This window comes from Oncorhynchus mykiss, chromosome 7, assembly GCF_013265735.2.
Source record: "Oncorhynchus mykiss isolate Arlee chromosome 7, USDA_OmykA_1.1, whole genome shotgun sequence".
In the NCBI taxonomy this organism is placed as follows: Eukaryota; Metazoa; Chordata; class Actinopteri; order Salmoniformes; family Salmonidae; genus Oncorhynchus; species Oncorhynchus mykiss.
In genome coordinates this window covers 2223485-2246979 of record NC_048571.1, presented here as the reverse complement: position 1 = coordinate 2246979, position 23495 = coordinate 2223485, and the positions used below count along the sequence as shown (strand labels likewise).

At 45.9% G+C, this 23495-nt stretch overlaps 1 protein-coding gene across 5 annotated transcripts in view; it reads right to left on the bottom strand.

Moving 5' to 3' along the window:
* Positions 1–22529, bottom strand: part of LOC110527175 (ADP-ribosylation factor-like protein 13B) — a 35914-nt gene extending 13385 nt beyond the window's left edge. For 2 of the 5 annotated variants that reach the window (XM_036982075.1, XM_036982079.1), the window contains exons 1-6: positions 13569–13744; positions 11034–11104; positions 10804–10909; positions 10400–10543; positions 8533–8638; positions 760–962 (exon numbers count right to left, since the gene is read on the bottom strand). In XM_036982075.1, coding sequence (XP_036837970.1) covers positions 760–962; positions 8533–8638; positions 10400–10543; positions 10804–10909; positions 11034–11104; positions 13569–13642 — 704 coding nt within the window. In that variant the 5' untranslated portion in view covers positions 13643–13744. Of the gene's footprint in view, positions 1–759; positions 963–8532; positions 8639–10399; positions 10544–10803; positions 10910–11033; positions 11105–13568; positions 13747–21536 lie in introns of those variants that run through there. The other 3 variants (XM_036982076.1, XM_036982077.1, XM_036982078.1) reach the window with 3 other exon arrangements.
* Positions 22530–23495: the final 966 nt, after the last annotated feature.

Below are 23495 nucleotides of genomic sequence, written 5' to 3'. Positions count from 1 at the left end.
CCTCTCCTCCTCCTCACCTCACCTCTCCTCCTCCTCACCTCTCCTCCTCCTCACCTCTCCTCCTCCTCCTCCTCCTCACCTCACCTCCTCCTCACCTCTCCTCCTCCTCCTCTCCTCACCTCTCCTCCCGTATCCTCCGTACTCTCTCCTTTCTCTCCTCCTCTCCCCTCCTCACCTCTCCTCCCGTATCCTCCGTACTCTCTCCTCTCCTCCTCTCACCTCTCTCCTCCTCTCACCTCCTCCTCCTCTCCACTCTCCTCCTCTCCTCTTCCTCCTCTCCTCTTCCTCCTCCTCTTCCTACTCTCCTCCTCCTCCCCCTCTCCTCTCCACTCTCCTCCTCTCCTCCACTCTCCTCTCTCCTCCTCTCTCCTCCTCCCTCTCTCCTCCTCCTCCTCCTCTCTCCTCTTCCTCCTCCTCTCTCCTCCTCCTCTCCACTCTCCTCCTCCTCCTCTCTCCTCCTCCTCTCCACTCTCCTCCTCCTCCTCCTCTCCACTCTCCTCCTCCTCCTCACCACTCTCCTCCTCTCTCTCCTCCTCCTCTCTCCTCCTCTCTCCTCCTCCTCTCCACTCTCCTCCTCCTCCTCCTCCTCACTCTCCTCCTCCCCTCTCTCCTCCTCCCCTCTCTCCCCCTCACCTCTCTCCTCCTCACCTCTCCTCCTCTCCTCCTCTCCACCTCACCTCTCCTCACCTCTCCTCTCCTCCTCCTCACCTCTCTCCTCCTCCTCTCCTCTCTCTTCCTCCTCTCCCCTCTCCTCCTCACCTCTCCTCCCGTATCCTCCGTACTCTCTCCTGTCTCTCTCTCTTCTCCTGTTCCTCCTGAGCCCTCTGTTCGGCCGTGTCCTTCCGGACGCGTTCAGAGATGGCTTCGTAGTCTTTAGCGATGTTGTTCAGCAGCCAGTTGAGTCCGTTCCTGATGGACTTGTCCCCCTTCTTACCGTAGCCCAGAACAGCGGAACACGGCTCCTGACAACACACAGGAAGTCAGACGGGTAGAGAGACAGAGAGGATTTACAGGTCACACAACATTTGATTTCTTAACTCATGTATTTTATAGACAGCTATTCTCACAAGAGAGAGAACAATAAGGGGGGGGGGGATCATTGTTGAAACCAGGAGGAACTCTTTGCTAATAGAATGTATGAAGAACACACAATCCTGACCAGCTGCAATAATGTACAGTCTCATAGCCACAGTACTGCAGTATAACAAGGTACAGTCTCATAGCCACAGTACTGTAGTATAACAAGGTACAGTCTCATAGCCACAGTACTGTAGTATAACAAGGTACAGTCTCATAGCCACAGTACTGCAGTATAACAAGGTACAGTCTCATAGCCACAGTACTGTAGTATAAACAAGGTACAGTCTCATAGCCACAGTACTGTAGTATAACAAGGTACAGTCTCATAGCCACAGTACTGCAGTATAACAAGGTACAGTCTCATAGCCACAGTACTGTAGTATAACAAGGTACAGTCTCATAACCACAGTACTGCAGTATAACAAGGTACAGTCTCATAGCCACAGTACTGTAGTATAACAAGGTACAGTCTCATAGCCACAGTACTGCAGTATAACAAGGTACAGCCTCATAGCCACAGTATAACAAGGTACAGTCTCATAGCCACAGTACTGTAGTATAACAAGGTACAGTCTCATAGCCACAGTATAACAAGGTACAGTCTCATAGCCACAGTACTGCAGTATAACAAGGTACAGTCTCATAGCCACAGTACTGCAGTATAACAAGGTGCAGTCTCATAACCACAGTACTGCAGTATAACAAGGTACAGCCTCATAGCCACAGTACTGTAGTATAACAAGGTACAGCCTCATAGCCACAGTACTGCAGTATAACAAGGTACAGTCTCATAGCCACAGTATAACAAGGTACAGTCTCATAGCCACAGTACTGTAGTATAACAAGGTGCAGTCTCATAGCCACAGTACTGCAGTATAACAAGGTACAGTCTCATAGCCACAGTACTGCAGTATAACAAGGTACAGTCTCATAGCCACAGTATAACAAGGTACAGCCTCATAGCCACAGTACTGCAGTATAACAAGGTACAGCCTCATAGCCACAGTATAACAAGGTACAGTCTCATAGCCACAGTATAACAAGGTACAGTCTCATAGCCACAGTACTGCAGTATAACAAGGTACAGCCTCATAGCCACAGTATAACAAGGTACAGACTCATAGCCACAGTACTGCAGTATAACAAGGTACAGCCTCATAGCCACAATACTGTAGTATAACAAGGTACAGTCTCATAGCCACAGTATAACAAGGTACAGTCTCATAGCCACGATACTGTAGTATAACAAGGTACAGTCTCATAGCCACAGTATAACAAGGTACAGCCTCATAGCCACAATACTGTAGTATAACAAGGTACAGTCTCATAGCCACAGTATAACAAGGTACAGTCTCATAGCCACAGTACTGCAGTATAACAAGGTACAGTCTCATAGCCACAGTACTGCAGTATAACAAGGTACAGTCTCATAGCCACAGTACTGCAGTATAACAAGGTACAGTCTCATAGCCACAGTACTGTAGTATAACAAGGTACAGTCTCATAGCCACAGTACTGTAGTATAACAAGGTACAGCCTCATAGCCACAGTACTGCAGTATAACAAGGTACAGCCTCATAGCCACAGTATAACAAGGTACAGTCTCATAGCCACAGTACTGCAGTATAACAAGGTACAGTCTCATAGCCACAGTACTGTAGTATAACAAGGTACAGTCTCATAGCCACAGTACTGTAGTATAACAAGGTACAGCCTCATAGCCACAGTACTGCAGTATAACAAGGTACAGCCTCATAGCCACAGTATAACAAGGTACAGTCTCATAGCCACAGTACTGCAGTATAACAAGGTACAGCCTCATAGCCACAGTACTGCAGTATAACAAGGTACAGCCTCATAGCCACAGTACTGTAGTATAACAAGGTACAGCCTCATAGCCACAGTACTGTAGTATAACAAGGTACAGCCTCATAGCCACAGTACTGTAGTATAACAAGGTACAGCCTCATAGCCACAGTACTGCAGTATAACAAGGTACAGCCTCATAGCCACAGTACTGTAGTATAACAAGGTACAGTCTCATAGCCACAGTACTGTAGTATAACAAGGTACAGTCTCATAGCCACAGTACTGCAGTATAACAAGGTACAGCCTCATAGCCACAGTATAACAAGGTACAGTCTCATAGCCACAGTACTGTAGTATAACAAGGTACAGTCTCATAGCCACAGTATAACAAGGTACAGTCTCATAGCCACAGTACTGCAGTATAACAAGGTACAGTCTCATAGCCACAGTACTGCAGTATAACAAGGTACAGTCTCATAACCACAGTACTGCAGTATAACAAGGTACAGCCTCATAACCACAGTATAACAAGGTACAGTCTCATAGCCACAGTACTGCAGTATAACAAGGTACAGTCTCATAGCCACAGTATAACAAGGTACAGTCTCATAGCCACAGTACTGTAGTATAACAAGGTACAGTCTCATAGCCACAGTACTGCAGTATAACAAGGTACAGTCTCATAGCCACAGTACTGCAGTATAACAAGGTACAGTCTCATAGCCACAGTATAACAAGGTACAGTCTCATAGCCACAGTATAACAAGGTACAGTCTCATAGCCACAGTACTGCAGTATAACAAGGTACAGCCTCATAGCCACAGTATAACAAGGTACAGACTCATAGCCACAGTATAACAAGGTACAGTCTCATAGCCACAGTACTGTAGTATAACAAGGTACAGTCTCATAGCCACAGTATAACAAGGTACAGTCTCATAGCCACAGTACTGCAGTATAACAAGGTACAGTCTCATAGCCACAGTACTGCAGTATAACAAGGTACAGTCTCATAGCCACAGTACTGCAGTATAACAAGGTACAGTCTCATAGCCACAGTACTGTAGTATAACAAGGTACAGCCTCATAGCCACAGTACTGCAGTATAACAAGGTACAGCCTCATAGCCACAGTATAACAAGGTACAGTCTCATAGCCACAGTACTGCAGTATAACAAGGTACAGTCTCATAGCCACAGTATAACAAGGTACAGTCTCATAGCCACAGTACTGCAGTATAACAAGGTACAGTCTCATAGCCACAGTACTGCAGTATAACAAGGTACAGCCTCATAGCCACAGTACTGCAGTATAACAAGGTACAGCCTCATAGCCACAGTACTGCAGTATAACAAGGTACAGTCTCATAGCCACAGTACTGTAGTATAACAAGGTACAGCCTCATAGCCACAGTACTGCAGTATAACAAGGTACAGTCTCATAGTCACAGTACTGCAGTATAACAAGGTACAGCCTCATAGCCACAGTACTGTAGTATAACAAGGTACAGTCTCATAGCCACAGTACTGTAGTATAACAAGGTACAGTCTCATAGCCACAGTACTGCAGTATAACAAGGTACAGTCTCATAGCCACAGTATAACAAGGTACAGTCTCATAGCCACAGTACTGTAGTATAACAAGGTACAGTCTCATAGCCACAGTATAACAAGGTACAGTCTCATAGCCACAGTACTGCAGTATAACAAGGTACAGTCTCATAGCCACAGTATAACAAGGTACAGTCTCATAGCCACAGTACTGCAGTATAACAAGGTACAGCCTCATAGCCACAGTACTGCAGTATAACAAGGTACAGCCTCATAGCCACAGTACTGTAGTATAACAAGGTACAGTCTCATAGCCACAGTACTGCAGTATAACAAGGTACAGTCTCATAGCCACAGTATAACAAGGTACAGTCTCATAGCCACAGTACTGCAGTATAACAAGGTACAGCCTCATAGCCACAGTACTGCAGTATAACAAGGTACAGCCTCATAGCCACAGTACTGTAGTATAACAAGGTACAGCCTCATAGCCACAGTACTGTAGTATAACAAGGTACAGCCTCATAGCCACAGTACTGTAGTATAACAAGGTACAGCCTCATAGCCACAGTACTGCAGTATAACAAGGTACAGCCTCATAGCCACAGTACTGTAGTATAACAAGGTACAGTCTCATAGCCACAGTACTGTAGTATAACAAGGTACAGTCTCATAGCCACAGTACTGCAGTATAACAAGGTACAGCCTCATAGCCACAGTATAACAAGGTACAGTCTCATAGCCACAGTACTGTAGTATAACAAGGTACAGTCTCATAGCCACAGTATAACAAGGTACAGTCTCATAGCCACAGTACTGCAGTATAACAAGGTACAGTCTCATAGCCACAGTACTGTAGTATAACAAGGTACAGCCTCATAGCCACAGTACTGCAGTATAACAAGGTACAGTCTCATAGTCACAGTACTGCAGTATAACAAGGTACAGCCTCATAGCCACAGTACTGTAGTATAACAAGGTACAGTCTCATAGCCACAGTACTGTAGTATAACAAGGTACAGTCTCATAGCCACAGTACTGCAGTATAACAAGGTACAGTCTCATAGCCACAGTATAACAAGGTACAGTCTCATAGCCACAGTACTGTAGTATAACAAGGTACAGTCTCATAGCCACAGTATAACAAGGTACAGTCTCATAGCCACAGTACTGCAGTATAACAAGGTACAGTCTCATAGCCACAGTATAACAAGGTACAGTCTCATAGCCACAGTACTGCAGTATAACAAGGTACAGCCTCATAGCCACAGTACTGCAGTATAACAAGGTACAGCCTCATAGCCACAGTACTGTAGTATAACAAGGTACAGTCTCATAGCCACAGTATAACAAGGTACAGTCTCATAGCCACAGTACTGCAGTATAACAAGGTACAGCCTCATAGCCACAGTACTGCAGTATAACAAGATACAGTCTCATAGCCACAGTACTGTAGTATAACAAGGTACAGTCTCATAGCCACAGTACTGTAGTATAACAAGGTACAGTCTCATAGCCACAGTACTGCAGTATAACAAGGTACAGTCTCATAGCCACAGTACTGCAGTATAACAAGGTACAGTCTCATAGTCACAGTACTGTAGTATAACAAGGTACAGTCTCATAGCCACAGTACTGTAGTATAACAAGGTACAGTCTCATAGCCACAGTACTGCAGTATAACAAGGTACAGTCTCATAGCCACAGTATAACAAGGTACAGTCTCATAGCCACAGTACTGTAGTATAACAAGGTACAGTCTCATAGCCACAGTATAACAAGGTACAGTCTCATAGCCACAGTACTGCAGTATAACAAGGTACAGTCTCATAGCCACAGTATAACAAGGTACAGTCTCATAGCCACAGTACTGCAGTATAACAAGGTACAGCCTCATAGCCACAGTACTGCAGTATAACAAGGTACAGCCTCATAGCCACAGTACTGTAGTATAACAAGGTACAGTCTCATAGCCACAGTATAACAAGGTACAGTCTCATAGCCACAGTACTGCAGTATAACAAGGTACAGCCTCATAGCCACAGTACTGCAGTATAACAAGATACAGTCTCATAGCCACAGTATAACAAGGTACAGTCTCATAGCCACAGTACTGCAGTATAACAAGGTACAGTCTCATAGCCACAGTACTGTAGTATAACAAGGTACAGTCTCATAGCCACAGTACTGCAGTATAACAAGGTACAGCCTCATAGCCACAGTACTGCAGTATAACAAGATACAGTCTCATAGCCACAGTATAACAAGGTACAGTCTCATAGCCACAGTACTGCAGTATAACAAGGTACAGTCTCATAGCCACAGTACTGTAGTATAACAAGGTACAGTCTCATAGCCACAGTACTGTAGTATAACAAGGTACAGTCTCATAGCCACAGTACTGCAGTATAACAAGGTACAGTCTCATAGCCACAGTACTGCAGTATAACAAGGTACAGTCTCATAGTCACAGTACTGTAGTATAACAAGGTACAGTCTCATAGCCACAGTACTGTAGTATAACAAGGTACAGTCTCATAGCCACAGTACTGTAGTATAACAAGGTACAGTCTCATAGCCACAGTACTGCAGTATAACAAGGTACAGTCTCATAGTCACAGTACTGTAGTATAACAAGGTACAGTCTCATAGCCACAGTACTGCAGTATAACAAGGTACAGTCTCATAGCCACAGTATAACAAGGTACAGCCTCATAGCCACAGTACTGTAGTATAACAAGGTACAGTCTCATAGCCACAGTACTGTAGTATAACAAGATACAGCCTCATAGCCACAGTACTGTAGTATAACAAGGTACAGTCTCATAGCCACAGTACTGTAGTATAACAAGATACAGCCTCATAGCCACAGTACTGTAGTATAACAAGGTACAGTCTCATAGCCACAGTACTGCAGTATAATAATGTACAGTCTCATAGCCACAGTACTGCAGTATAACAAGGTACAGTCTCATAGCCACAGTACTGTAGTATAACAAGATACAGCCTCATAGCCACAGTACTGTAGTATAACAAGGTACAGTCTCATAGCCACAGTACTGTAGTATAACAAGGTACAGCCTCATAGCCACAGTACTGTAGTATAACAAGGTACAGCCTCATAGCCACAGTACTGCAGTATAACAAGGTACAGCCTCATAGCCACAGTACTGTAGTATAATAATGTACAGTCTCATAGCCACAGTACTGTAGTATAATAATGTACAGTCTCATAGCCACAGTACTGTAGTATAACAAGGTACAGCCTCATAGCCACAGTACTGTAGTATAACAAGGTACAGCCTCATAGCCACAGTACTGCAGTATAACAAGGTACAGCCTCATAGCCACAGTACTGTAGTATAACAAGGTACAGTCTCATAGCCACAGTACTGTAGTATAACAAGGTACAGTCTCATAGCCACAGTACTGTAGTATAATAATGTACAGTCTCATAGCCACAGTACTGCAGTATAACAAGGTACAGTCTCATAGCCACAGTACTGCAGTATAACAAGGTACAGTCTCATAGCCACAGTACTGCAGTATAACAAGGTACAGTCTCATAGCCACAGTATAACAAGGTACAGTCTCATAGCCACAGTATAACAAGGTACAGTCTCATAGCCACAGTACTGCAGTATAACAAGGTACAGTCTCATAGCCACAGTACTGCAGTATAACAAGGTACAGTCTCATAGCCACAGTACTGTAGTATAATAATGTACAGTCTCATAGCCACAGTACTGTAGTATAACAAGGTACAGTCTCATAGCCACAGTACTGTAGTATAATAATGTACAGTCTCATAGCCACAGTACTGCAGTATAACAAGGTACAGTCTCATAGCCACAGTACTGTAGTATAACAAGGTACAGTCTCATAGCCACAGTACTGTAGTATAATAATGTACAGCCTCATAGCCACAGTACTGTAGTATAACAAGGTACAGTCTCATAGCCACAGTACTGTAGTATAACAAGGTACAGCCTCATAGCCACAGTACTGTAGTATAACAAGGTACAGTCTCATAGCCACAGTACTGTAGTTACTGCAGGTGTAGTATTGAAAGATAAACCACAGCATCACTCACGATCTGACAGAGACACTTGTTCTCGTTCACTAGCTTCTCCAGTGACAGGTTCTCAATGATGTCTGCCTCAGCCAATGCCCCGTCCCGATCCTGCTTGTTAGCCAATCTGTGGAGCCGACAGGGATATGTCAGAAACAGGTGTCAGACAGCAAGTGGTGGGGTGGTGTGTGTGTGTGTGTGTGTGTGTGTCTGTGTGTTGGTTCTTCTATCCTTGTGGGGATCTACAATCTCAGAAAGCCCACTACAAGGATAGTAGAACAAGGGAAATTCTCCCTCGTCCCAATGAGGACAGAGGCTATTTTAAGCTTAGAGATTCAGGGTTAGAATTAGGCTTAGAATTAGGGTACGAGGTTAGGGGTTCCGGTAAGGGGAAATAGATGTATTTTTTTATAGAAATGAAGTTGAGTTCTCCAGGAGGATGTGTGTGTGTGTGTGTGTGTGTCTCTCTGTGTGTGTGTGTGTATGTCTCTCTGTGTGTGTGTGTGTGTGTGTGTATGTCTCTCTGTGTGTGTGTGTGTGTGTGTGTGTGTGTGTGTGTGTGTGTGTGTGTGTGTGTGTGCGTGCGTGCGTGCGTGTGTGACAGAAACATATGGTGTAGGAAGAAGACACTTCATGATCTAATGCAGCCAGTCAGGGAACTGGAAATATAGTTGGATTCCTGCTAACATGGATTCCCTTTTCTCAATATGTTGGGCAGAATATAATACGCTACTTTAAAGACAGACAGACAGACAGACAGACGGGCAGACAGACGGGCAGACAGACGGGCAGACAGACAGACGGGCAGACAGACAGACGGGCAGACGGGTAAGCAGACAGACAGACAGACAGACAGGTTTAGAGCTCAGACAGAGTGACTCACACTAGGCCAGGTTTAGAGCTCAGACAGAGTGACTCACACTAGGCCAGGTTTAGAGCTCAGACAGAGTGACTCACACTAGGCCAGGTTTAGAGCTCAGACAGACAGTAACTCACACTAGGCCAGGTTTAGAGCTCAGACAGAGTGACTCACACTAGGCCAGGTTTAGAGCTCAGACAGAGTGACTCACACTAGGCCAGGTTTAGAGCTCAGACAGACAGTAACTCACACTAGGCCAGGTTTAGAGCTCAGACAGAGTGACTCACACTAGGCCAGGTTTAGAGCTCAGACAGAGTGACTCACACTAGGCCAGGTTTAGAGCTCAGACAGACAGTAACTCACACTAGGCCAGGTTTAGAGCTCAGACAGAGTGACTCACACTAGGCCAGGTTTAGAGCTCAGACGGAGTGACTCACACTAGGCCAGGTTTAGAGCTCAGACAGAGTGACTCACACTAGGCCAGGTTTAAAGCTCAGACAGTGACTCACACTAGGCCAGGTTTAGAGCTCAGACAGAGTGACTCACACTAGGCCAGGTTTAGAGCTCAGACAGAGTGACTCACACTAGGCCAGGTTTAGAGCTCAGACAGACAGTAACTCACACTAGGCCAGGTTTAGAGCTCAGACAGAGTGACTCACACTAGGCCAGGTTTAGAGCTCAGACAGAGTGACTCACACTAGGCCAGGTTTAAAGCTCAGACAGTAACTCACACTAGGCCAGGTTTAGAGCTCAGACAGAGTGACTCACACTAGGCCAGGTTTAGAGCTCAGACAGAGTGACTCACACTAGGCCAGGTTTAGAGCTCAGACAGAGTGACTCACACTAGGCCAGGTTTAGAGCTCAGACAGAGTGACTCACACTAGGCCAGGTTTAGAGCTCAGACAGAGTGACTCACACTAGGCCAGGTTTAGAGCTCAGACAGAGTGACTCACACTAGGCCAGGTTTAGAGCTCAGACAGTCAGTAACTCACACTAGGCCAGGTTTAGAGCTCAGACAGAGTGACTCACACTAGGACAGGTTTCCCAGAGATGCGAGGGTGTCGGAGGACCTCAGCCATGGTGTCCCTGGTCTCCTGGATCCTCTGAACATCACTGGAGTCCACCACGAACACCACCCCGTACGACTCGCTGTAGTAGTTCTTCCAGATGCCCCTGATCACATTGGAGTCATTTAGCAGACTCTTATCCAGAGCCACTTACAGGAAGTGCATTCAACTATACGTTTAGTAGGGGGGGGGGGGACCACATATCACAGCCACCACAGGAAGTACATTCAACTATACGTTTATTAGGGGGGGGGGGGCACATATCACAGCCACTGCAAGTAGACCTTTGTTTAAAATAGTCCTATCAGCAGAATCAGGGCAGAAAGTGCAGGTGTTGAGTGTCAGAAAGACAACGAGTATAAAGACCTGATCTTCTTCCCTCCGCCCAGGTCAAAGATGGTGACCTCAAACTTCCCCTGCTTCAGATCCACCTTGGAGAACCCTACCGTAGGGGCCACGTCCTCTGGGCTCTCTGTGATGGAACACAACACACACACACTCAGCGACGAAGAGAACGAGCCCCGCAAAAAAACATCTTACATTTATAATCCGAGTAGAATAGAAGTGAGTGATTCAAGTCAAGACGACCCACTCACCTCCCTGGATCCCGCGTACTGTAGCAGTCTTCCCAGCGTTGTCAAGTCCAACCATCACCAGTGTTATTTTCCTAAAAACACCACAGAGAAGCTGGATTACTAGAGAGATGACACAGAGACTCAAATGGAGGTGTGGTAGGAGAAGGACATGCAGGAAAAATGATAGGGCAATATTTACATGGGGGGGGGGGGGGTAGTCTACAACATGTCATGTGTCCCTTCCATAAAAGATAGAGAGCAAGACATATTGCTCTCTATTCGGGGAGGCAGGTAGTCTAGTGGTTAGAGTGTAGAGGAGGCAGGTAGCCTAGTGGTTAGAGTGTAGAGGCGGCAGGTAGCCTAGTGGTTAGAGTGTAGAGGAGGCAGGTAGTCTAGTGGTTAGAGTGTAGAGGAGGCAGGTAGTCTAGTGGTTAGAGTGTAGAGGAGGCAGGTAGCCTAGTGGTTAGAGTGTAGAGGAGGCAGGTAGCCTAGTGGTTAGAGTGTAGAGGAGGCAGGTAGCCTAGTGGTTAGAGTGTAGAGGAGGCAGGTAGCCTAGTGGTTAGAGTGTAGAGGAGGCAGGTAGCCTAGTGGTTAGAGTGTAGGGGCGGCAGGTAGCCTAGTGGTTAGAGTGTAGAGGAGGCAGGTAGCCTAGTGGTTAGAGTGTAGAGGTGGCAGGTAGCCTAGTGGTTAGAGTGTAGATAGAGGCGGCTGGTAGCCTAGTGGTTAGAGTGTAGGGGCGGCAGGTAGCCTAGTGGTTAGAGTGTAGAGGAGGCAGGTAGCCTAGTGGTTAGAGTGTAGGGGAGGCAGGTATCCTAGTGGTTAGAGTGTAGGGGCAGCAGGTAGCCTAGTGGTTAGAGTGTAGAGGAGGCAGGTAGCCTAGTGGTTAGAGTGTAGGGGCGGCAGGTAGCCTAGTGGTTAGAGCATTGGGCCAGTAACTGAAAGGTTGCAAGATCAAATCCCCCGAGCTGACAAGGTATAACATCTGTCGTTCTGCCCCTGAACAGGCAGTTAACCCCACTGTTCCTAGGCCGTCATTGAAAATTGAACTGACTTGCCTAGTTAAATAAAGGTTAAATAAATAATGACTTTATAGCTTGAGCCACTTCCAAAGAAAACATTCAACGCCAGTCTCCACACAGAAACAATGAATAATCTGATATTAGCCCAACGCATCAGAGCTCAGACAGAGTGACTCACACTAGGACAGGTTTAGAGCTCAGACAGAGTGACTCCCGCCCTCACCTCACCCTGTCCTTCAGATGTTACTGGTTAAGGTGGTAACTGTAAGAGGGGCTTAGCCAGCAGCCCAGGTCACTAATACAGCTCTCCCCCCCCCACCTTAGGGCTGCCCAGGGCTAACACCACAGGGACATGACCACAGATTGGGTGAGTCAGCACTCTGTCCATAATCACGGTGAACAGCTAGGTACATCTATGGATGTACACAGACAGCGATACAGAGTCAACAGACTTATCGAACACCTCGAGACATTCCTTTATAAGGGAGGTGGATGTTAGAACTATCGTCCATCATTCATTCACCTTCCAATGAATCGGCCCAGATCCTAAATCCACCCTTTATACTCAGGAAAAAGCCCAGATCCTAAATCCACCCTTTATACTCAGGAAAAGCCCAGATCCTAAATCCACCCTTTATACTCAGGTAAAGCCCAGATCCTAAATCCACCCTTTACACTCAGGTAAAGCCCAGATCCTAAATCCACCCTTTACACTCAGGAAAAAGCTTCTGTGTCACTGTATGAAAATAGTGAAATTGCATAAAAAGGTCCCAGTCATCATTCTTGTTAGAAACACACACACACACACCTAGCCTCCATCAAAAAGTGCCTCTCCTATGGAACACACACACACACACCTAGCCTCCATCAAAAAGTGCCTCTCCTATGGAACACACACACACACCTGGCCTCCATCAAAAAGTGCCTCTCCTATGGAGCACAGACACACACACACACACACACACACACACACACATAGTCTCCATCAAAAAAGTGCCTCTCCTATGGAACACACACACACACACACACACACCTAGCCTCCATCAAAAAGTGCCTCTCCTATGGAACACACACACACACACACACACACACACACCTAGCCTCCATCAAAAAGTGCCTCTCCTATGGAACACACACACACACACACACACACACCTAGCCTCCATCAAAAAGTGCCTCTCCTATGGAACACACACACACACACACAGACAGACAGACAGACACCTAGCCTCCATCAAAAAGTGCCTCTCCTATGGAACACACACTTCCACAAAACACAGACAGACACACACACACACACAAAGACACAAACACACAAAGACACACACCAGCTGACCAAATAAACATACGTCTACCCTCCACATGGAAACGACCAAAAACAACAAGCTTACAGAACCAAAACACACACACTCACATTCTGACAACACACACACACACACACACTCACATTCTGACAACACACACACACATTCTGACAACACACACACACATTCTGACAACACACACACATCCTACATCAACGTGTAGAAATACTTGCCTGCGGCTCTTCCGCCGTATGGACTTCCAGCACACTATCCAGTGGACAGTCCTCTGGAGCCAGGAGGACTTCATCTGGGAGCTTCAACCAGTCCAGACCCAGAGAGCACTGACCACAACACCCCCACTCTACAGACCCAGAGAGCACTGACCACAACACCCCCCACTCTACAGACCCAGAGAGCACTGACCACAACACCCCCACTCTACAGACCCAGAGAGCACTGAGCACAACAACCCCCACTCTACAGACCCAGAGAGCACTGACCACAACAACCCCCACTCTACAGACCCAGAGAGCACTGACCACAACAACCCCCACTCTACAGACCCAGAGAGCACTGACCACAACACCCCCCACTCTACAGACCCAGAGAGCACTGACCACAACAACCCCCACTCTACAGACCCAGAGAGCACTGACCACAACACCCCCCACTCTACAGACCCAGAGAGCACTGACCAGACAGACGTCAGGGACACGAACTAGTAACCACAACATGTCCCCCGAAATATACAGTACGCCTCCCTGACAGAAAACACGTCACACACACACACTTCATAACCACCCCCCGCCCACTCTACAGGCCCAGAGAGCAGCAGGATTAGCTAGGGATTTCCTTAAATCTCTCTACAGCGGGACACGTGTTCTCACGATACTCTTGTCTGTTTAGCGTCAGAGGGACACCAACTGTTCCCAGCCGTCAGGTCGGCCCCTCCACCAACTGTTCCCAGCCGTCAGGTCGGCCCCTCCACCAACTGTTCCCAGCCGTCAGGTCGGCCCCTCCGCCAACTGTTCCCAGCCGTCAGGTCGGCCCCTCCACCAACTGTTCCCAGCCGTCAGGTCGGCCCCTCCGCCAACTGTTCCGGCCGTCAGGTCGGCCCCTCCGCCAACTGTTCCGGCCGTCAGGTCAGCCCCTCCACCAACTGTTCCCAGCCGTCAGGTCGGCCCCTCCACCAACTGTTCCCAGCCGTCAGGTCGGCCCCTCCGCCAACTGTTCCGGCCGTCAGGTCAGCCCCTCCACCAACTGTTCAGGCCGTCAGGTCGGCCCCTCCACCAACTGTTCCCGGCTGTCAGGTCGGCCCCTCCACCAACTGTTCCCAGCCGTCAGGTCGGCCCCTCCACCAACTGTTCCCAGCCGTCAGGTCGGCCCCTCCACCAACTGTTCCCAGCCGTCAGGTCGGCCCTTCCACCAACTGTTCCCAGCCGTCAGGTCGGCCCCTCCACCAACTGTTCCCAGCCGTCAGGTCGGCCCCTCCACCAACTGTTCCCAGCCGTCAGGTCGGCCCTTCCACCAACTGTTCCCAGCCGTCAGGTCGGCCCCTCCACCAACTGTTCCCGGCCGTCAGGTCGGCCCCTCCACCAACTGTTCCCAGCCGTCAGGTCGGCCCTTCCACCAACTGTTCCCGGCCGTCAGGTCGGCCCCTCCACCAACTGTTCCCGGCCGTCAGGTCGGCCCCTCCACCAACTGTTCCCAGCCGTCAGGTCGGCCCTTCCACCAACTGTTCCCAGCCGTCAGGTCGGCCCCTCCACCAACTGTTCCCCTCCACCAACTGTTCAGGCCGTCAGGTCAGCCCCTCCACCAACTGTTCCCAGCCGTCAGGTCGGCCCCTCCACCAACTGTTCCCAGCCGTCAGGTCGGCCCCTCCACCAACTGTTCCCGGCCGTCAGGTCGGCCCCTCCACCAACTGTTCCCAGCCGTCAGGTCGGCCCCTCCACCAACTGTTCCCAGCCGTCAGGTCGGCCCCTCCACCAACTGTTCCCAGCCGCCAGGTCGGCCCCTCCGCCAACTGTTCCCAGCCGTCAGGTCGGCCCCTCCGCCAACTGTTCCCAGCCGTCAGGTCGGCCCCTCCACCAACTGTTCCCGGCCGTCAGGTCGGCCCCTCCACCAACTGTTCCCAGCCGTCAGGTCGGCCCTTCCACCAACTGTTCCCGGCCGTCAGGTCGGCCCCTCCACCAACTGTTCCCGGCCGTCAGGTCGGCCCCTCCACCAACTGTTCCCAGCCGTCAGGTCGGCCCTTCCACCAACTGTTCCCAGCCGTCAGGTCGGCCCCTCCACCAACTGTTCCCCTCCACCAACTGTTCAGGCCGTCAGGTCAGCCCCTCCACCAACTGTTCCCAGCCGTCAGGTCGGCCCCTCCACCAACTGTTCCCAGCCGTCAGGTCGGCCCCTCCACCAACTGTTCCCGGCCGTCAGGTCGGCCCCTCCACCAACTGTTCCCAGCCGTCAGGTCGGCCCCTCCACCAACTGTTCCCAGCCGTCAGGTCGGCCCCTCCACCAACTGTTCCCAGCCGCCAGGTCGGCCCCTCCGCCAACTGTTCCCAGCCGTCAGGTCGGCCCCTCCGCCAACTGTTCCCAGCCGTCAGGTCGGCCCCTCCGCCAACTGTTCCCAGCCGTCAGGTCGGCCCCTCCGCCAACTGTTCCCCTCCACCAACTGTTCCGGCCGTCAGGTCGGCCCCTCCACCAACTCATGCTTTTCACCAGATAAACTCACCCACCCCATGCAATTGGTTGTGTAGAGCCAGCTGTTCACCAGATAAACCCACCACATTGGTTGTGTAGAGCCAGCTGTTCACCAGATAAACCCACCCACCCCATTGGTTGTGTAGAGCCAGCTGTTCACCAGATAAACCCACCCCATTGGTTGTGTAGAGCCAGCTGTTCACCAGATAAACCCACCCCATTGGTTGTGTAGAGCCAGCTGTTCACCAGATAAACCCACCCCATTGGTTGTGTAGAGCCAGCTGTTCACCAGATAAACCCACCCCATTGGTTGTGTAGAGCCAGCTGTTCACCAGATAAACCCACACCATTGGTTGTGTAGAGACAGCTGTTCACCAGATAAACCCACACCATTGGTTGTGTAGAGCCAGCTGTTCACCAGATAAACCCACCCCATTGGTTGTGTAGAGCCAGCTGTTCACCAGATAAACCCACACCATTGGTTGTGTAGAGACAGCTGTTCACCAGATAAACCCACCCCATTGGTTGTGTAGAGCCAGCTGCATGCCTCAACAACAACAGGAAAAGATGAACACCATATCACTTCCAGATCTTATTTGGTGCTTATCTTTTTCAGTCATTTATTAAAATGTTTTGCATAATGAAGGTATTTACACAATGAATGGCCTGGGATGTGGACTTCAAGGGATAGTTTGTCACGGTCTCCATCTTATTAGCATTTACAGCACAAAACCAATGCAAGTCAATGTCTCTGATGTTAGCATTTACAGCACAAAACCAATGCAAGTCAATGTCTCTGATGTTAGCATTTACAGCACAAAACCAATGTCTCTGATGTTAGCATTTACAGCACAAAACCAATGTCTCTGATGTTAGCATTTACAGCACAAAACCAATGTCTCTGATGTTAGCATTTACAGCACAAAACCAATGTCTCTGATGTTAGCATTTACAGCACAAAACCAATGTCTCTGATGTTAGCATTTACAGCACAAAACCAATGCAAGTCAATGTCTCTGATGTTAGCATTTACAGCACAAAACCAATGTCTCTGATGTTAGCATTTACAGCACAAAACCAATGTCTCTGATGTTAGCATTTACAGCACAAAACCAATGTCTCTGATGTTAGCATTTACAGCACAAAACCACTGCAAGTCAATGTCTCTGATGTTACCATTTTTCACATTTCATTTCCATATCATATTAAAGTAACTTTATTGGGCGATACAATCTGTTGTTTTCACTGGAACGTGATTTGGACATAACAAGTGACAATTATTATTTAAAGTACTATAAAAACTACTATAAAAAGTAGAGACATTGACTTGCAGTGGTTTTGTGCTGTAAATGCTAACATCAGAGACATTGGTTTTGTGCTGTAAATGCTAACATCAGAGACATTGGTTTTGTGCTGTAAATGCTAACATCAGAGACATTGGTTTTGTGCTGTAAATGCTAACATCAGAGACATTGACTTGCATTGGTTTTGTGCTGTAAATGCTAACATCAGAGACATTGGTTTTGTGCTGTAAATGCTAACATCAGAGACATTGGTTTTGTGCTGTAAATGCTAACATCAGAGACATTGGTTTTGTGCTGTAAATGCTAACATCAGAGACATTGGTTTTGTGCTGTAAATGCTAACATCAGAGACATTGGTTTTGTGCTGTAAATGCTAACATCAGAGACATTGGTTTTGTGCTGTAAATGCTAACATCAGAGACAGTGGTTTTGTGCTGTAAATGCTAACATCAGAGACATTGGTTTTGTGCTGTAAATGCTAACATCAGAGACATTGGTTTTGTGCTGTAAATGCTAACATCAGAGACATTGGTTTTGTGCTGTAAATGCTAACATCAGAGACATTGGTTTTGTGCTGTAAATGCTAACATCAGAGACATTGGCTTTGTGCTGTAAATGCTAACGTCAGAGACATTGACTTGCATTGGTTTTGTGCTGTAAATGCTAACATCAGAGACATTGGTTTTGTGCTGTAAATGCTAACATCAGAGATATTGACTTACATTGGTTTTGTGCTGTAAATGCTAACATCAGAGACATTGGTTTTGTGCTGTAAATGCTAACATCAGAGACAGTGGTTTTGTGCTGTAAATGCTAACATCAGAGACATTGGTTTTGTGCTGTAAATGCTAACATCAGAGACATTGGTTTTGTGCTGTAAATGCTAACATCAGAGATATTGACTTACATTGGTTTTGTGCTGTAAATGCTAACATCAGAGACATTGACTTACATTGGTTTTGTGCTGTAAATGCTAACATCAGAGACATTGGTTTTGTGCTGTAAATGCTAACATCAGAGATATTGACTTACATTGGTTTTGTGCTGTAAATGCTAACATCAGAGATATTGACTTACATTGGTTTTGTGCTGTAAATGCTAACATCAGAGACATTGGTTTTGTGCTGTAAATGCTAACGTCAGAGACATTGGTTTTGTGCTGTAAATGCTAACATCAGAGACATTGGTTTTGTGCTGTAAATGCTAACATCAGAGACATTGGTTTTGTGCTGTAAATGCTAACATCAGAGACATTGGCTTTGTGCTGTAAATGCTAACATCAGAGATATTGACTTGCATGGTTTTGTGCTGTAAATGCTAACATCAGAGACATTGGTTTTGTGCTGTAAATGCTAACATCAGAGACATTGGTTTTGTGCTGTAAATGCTAACATCAGAGACATTGGTTTTGTGCTGTAAATGCTAACATCAGAGACATTGGCTTTGTGCTGTAAATGCTAACGTCAGAGACATTGACTTGCATTGGTTTTGTGCTGTAAATGCTAACATCAGAGACATTGGTTTTGTGCTGTAAATGCTAACATCAGAGACATTGGTTTTGTGCTGTAAATGCTAACGTCAGAGACATTGACTTGCATTGGTTTTGTGCTGTAAATGCTAACATCAGAGACATTGGTTTTGTGCTGTAAATGCTAACGTCAGAGACATTGACTTGCATTGGTTTTGTGCTGTAAATGCTAACATCAGAGACATTGGCTTTGTGCTGTAAATGCTAACGTCAGAGACATTGACTTGCATTGGTTTTGTGCTGTAAATGCTAACATCAGAGACATTGGCTTTGTGCTGTAAATGCTAACATCAGAGACATTGGTTTTGTGCTGTAAATGCTAACATCAGAGACATTGACTTACATTGGTTTTGTGCTGTAAATGCTAACATCAGAGATATTGACTTACATTGGTTTTGTGCTGTAAATGCTAACATCAGAGATATTGACTTACATTGGTTTTGTGCTGTAAATGCTAACATCAGAGATATTGACTTGCATGGTTTTGTGCTGTAAATGCTAACATCAGAGACATTGGTTTTGTGCTGTAAATGCTAACATCAGAGACATTGGTTTTGTGCTGTAAATGCTAACATCAGAGACATTGACTTGCATTGGTTTTGTGCTGTAAATGCTAACATCAGAGACATTGACTTACATTGGTTTTGTGCTGTAAACGCTAACAAGTGTGTTATTAAACCTACTCCTGTCTATACATAAATACAATACTTCTAAATTAGGCAACTAAAGTGTGATTTTGGCCACAGGGGATCATTAGCTTCTTTAATGAAGGAAAGTTGTGGATCGTTTTAAAGTGGCATTGCCTGCAGTCGGGAGGAAAAGGTGGTGTTGTGCAATACGGGCTGATTTACTGTTGAGTTGCGACTGTCTGAAAAGTAGAGAAGAGATTCTGATGTCTCCAGTCATATAAAGTGTAGTAGAATTGCATGAAATGTGTTGATAAAAAGCAACAACAACAAAAAATCCTATAGCAAAAACGTAGCCTATAGCAGAAACGTAGCCTATAGCCTATAGCAGAAACGTAGCCTATAGCCTATAGCAGAAACGTAGCCTATAGCAGAAACGTAGCCTATAGCAGAAACGTAGCCTATAGCCTATAGCAGAAACGTAGCCTATAGCCTATAGCAGAAACGTAGCCTATAGCCTATAGCAGAAACGTAGCCTATAGCAGAAACGTAGCCTATAGCAGAAACGTAGCCTATAGCCTATAGCAGAAACGTAGCCTATAGCAGAAACGTAGCCTATAGCCTATAGCAGAAACGTAGCCTATAGCCTATAGCAGAAACGTAACCTATAGCCTATAGCAGAAACGTAGCCTATAGCCTATAGCAGAAACGTAGCCTATAGCAGAAACGTAGCCTATAGCCTATAGCAGAAACGTAGCCTATAGCCTATAGCAGAAACGTAGCCTATAGCCTATAGCAGAAACGTAGCCTATAGCAGGGATCATCAACAAGATTCAGCTGAGGGACGGTGTTTTTTCTGGAGCGGATGGTCGGGGGGCCTGAACATAATTACAAACCATTTGTAGACTGCAAATTGACTACAAGAAGCCCAAACAGATATGTTTGACTAAAATAATCATTTCAAACCCTGATTACGTTTGTATAGGATCACGTGTCTCTCTATTATGGTGGGAATAAATGGGAACATATTCCTTAACTAAAAAATTACTTGGAGCCGATTTCCTGGGTGTTTTTACAGTCTTATGTCCAACAATGGAGGGGGGGAGGGGGGGGGGGGGAAGAAAACAAATTCTAAGAATTTGGGGGGCCAAATAAAACCACCTTCCGGCCACAAGTTGGGGAACCCGGGCCTATAACCTAGGCCTACTCCACACTATACACTGTCAAGCCATGTGTCGAAACTTTTTTTTTGCCAACAGTGATTGGGTTATATTATCAGCCTAAATTATGACTATCCAATCTACTCATCACATTATCTTACATCGGTATGCAAATGTAATGATGCTACGAATGCTTATTAATAATAAAAAGTGCATTTTTATAGTGAAAATAAGCTTCCCCCAAACTTGAAACTCACACACTGCCTACGATCCTGTGCCTTTATCACAGTCAACAACACACATATATATATATATGTTATAGTAAGAATAGGCATGTCATGAAATCAAACAGAATGAAAGAGAACATACAGAATAACAGCCCTGGGGTTTATGCCTTTTTAATCCGGCCCCCGGAGAGAGGGGGGGTACTTCTGCAGTTTTAAGGAGTGACAGCTGCCAAAAGTGGCTGTAGTTTAGCACCTTAGTCACTGGTTACATGACTACCCGGTAATCAGGCAACAGCATGATATATACCACACATCTCTGTTGGGTGATATATAGCGAACAAGACATTCTATGAAATCACAGATTCTGACATGGGGTGAACTGGGTGGCTGGCTGGCAGCACTGGTACCACATTCACAAATCAAATAAAAGCCAAAGCCAATAAATCAAAAATAGTGTGAATATTTAAATACATAACCAGACAATTTAACTTCCGTTAGCTAACTAGTCTTTTTTTTTTATTTAACCTTTATTTAACCAGGTAAGCTAGTTGAGAACAAGTTCTCATTTGCAACTGCGACCTGGCCAAGATAAAGCATAGCAGTTCGACACATACAACAACACAGAGAGTTACACATGGAATGATACTTTATGCACTCACCTTGCGGGCTGCCGCCAGCGTTTCAACCAGTTGCAACAATTCGCCATCAGACTAAACATTGCTGTCCTAACTCAGATATTTGTCGGAAAAGATTCATGTAGCAGCTATTCTGAATGGATCAAATGCCTCTATTCGGCATTTCAGCTCATTATCACCATACAGCTGCATGAGTTAGGCCTAGGGGCCAATAAAAGTGGCATTCTTTGACATCGTCGGACTGTCAAACTAAAAACACTAGCCACAGCTAGTACTAGTGAGTGTACTTGCTGTTTCTCTAACTATATCATTGTGTTTACTTTATCTACCTACACAAATTAGCTAGCTAGAACAAAGTGTTAATAATATTTTTAAAAATTCCTAACTATTTAAAAGCAATATAAAATATTGGCCAGCTTGTAACGTTAGCTAGAACTAGCTAATGACATTAGCAGGTAAGTTTCCTTGCTAAACTACACTAGCAAACTATTATTATGTTTGGTATTTTTCACAAACTGCAAAAGATAGCGGCTAGACAATGTTAACAAGCTAAGCTAACCTAGCTAGCAATACAATGTAGCTGGCTAACGACAGTTAGCTAACCTAGCTAGCATACAATGCAGCTAGCTAATGTTAGTTAGCAAACCTAGCTAGCATACAATTTAGGCGCTGCTAGCGACCTTAGCTAGTTTTACGTACAGCTGGCGTTGTCAGGTAAAACAAAACAACAACAAAAGTAAAGGTAATATTCCTTTGTAAAGATCTCTTCAGTGAGAAAAATATTTCTGGAATCCGTTTTTTTGTGTGTTTACGACCGTTGTCGTGTTCGGCTGCTATGGCTACAAGAGCCGTGGGGGGACGTCATCATCAGTGGTCGAGAAATCAGGCACCCCCTCTTTTAGTGGTCGTTCCTAGATACCACAGTCATAATTATGGCTAAACTCTTGACTATTCCTACAATTTCTTAAAATCTGGGTTTAAACATAACCTTAAGCACACTGCTAACCTTATGCTTAAACCTTTAAAAGAAGTCTAAAAAAATGCTTTGTGGCTGTGGTAACTAGTGACAATCTTTACTGTAAAAGTCTGCAACAGCACCTTCTGTGGACAAAGCATGGAACTACACGGGTCTAATAAATATGACAAGTGTTCTGGCTTTAACAGAAATCCTTAAATCTATTGACGCACCCCTCGTGTCAATCTAAATAACATCCCCAGCCAAATCTGTCAGATGAAGTTAAGAGAAATGTTTTTGCATGGGCTGCGTCTCAATCTGCCTGTATGTGTCTTCCACATCTGTGGTGGAAGGTGGCCCGAGGTACAGCGGTTAGACCATGAGATATCACAAAAATGTTTGTAGCGTCTGAACGGTTTGGCCTTCAAAACTAGTAGCGTTCAGACCACTCTATGGAAAGATGACTCATGACGGCGTCATGGGACTTGTCTGAAGGTAACCCATACAAATGAATGGAAGTATGGAGGCGGTTATGTGTCAACAAAAATAACAAGGGGTTAAATGTGTCCAACAGCCTAATATATTTCCTGAGCTTTCTTAGATCTCCGAGATATACAGACACTTCAAAACCTTAAACATAATTCCTTATGATTTATTGGACTGTCTTTTCTGCGATTTATGTGTTATTCAAATCGGTTTCTGTGGGCTATATTAGTAAAGACCAAATTCACTATTTTATCTATTTTTTTGTTTTTATAAAAAAAGGAAAAAAGGGGCCCTAAATATTCAAAATCAAATAAATGAGCCATGGGATAAGCATGTTAAAACAAGCCCGTATGTTAGCGGTCACCTGAAATGTCAAACTAAGCTAAGTTCCCGATGTACATAAAACCCCATGGCATCATAAATCACTATCAGTCAATTTACCCACGATACATTACGGTATCGCGATCCACTCAAACACAGCTAATGCCGTTTGAGAAGGGAGGCAAGGAGAGGAAGATTACAAGCAATCAATGAAAGATGAA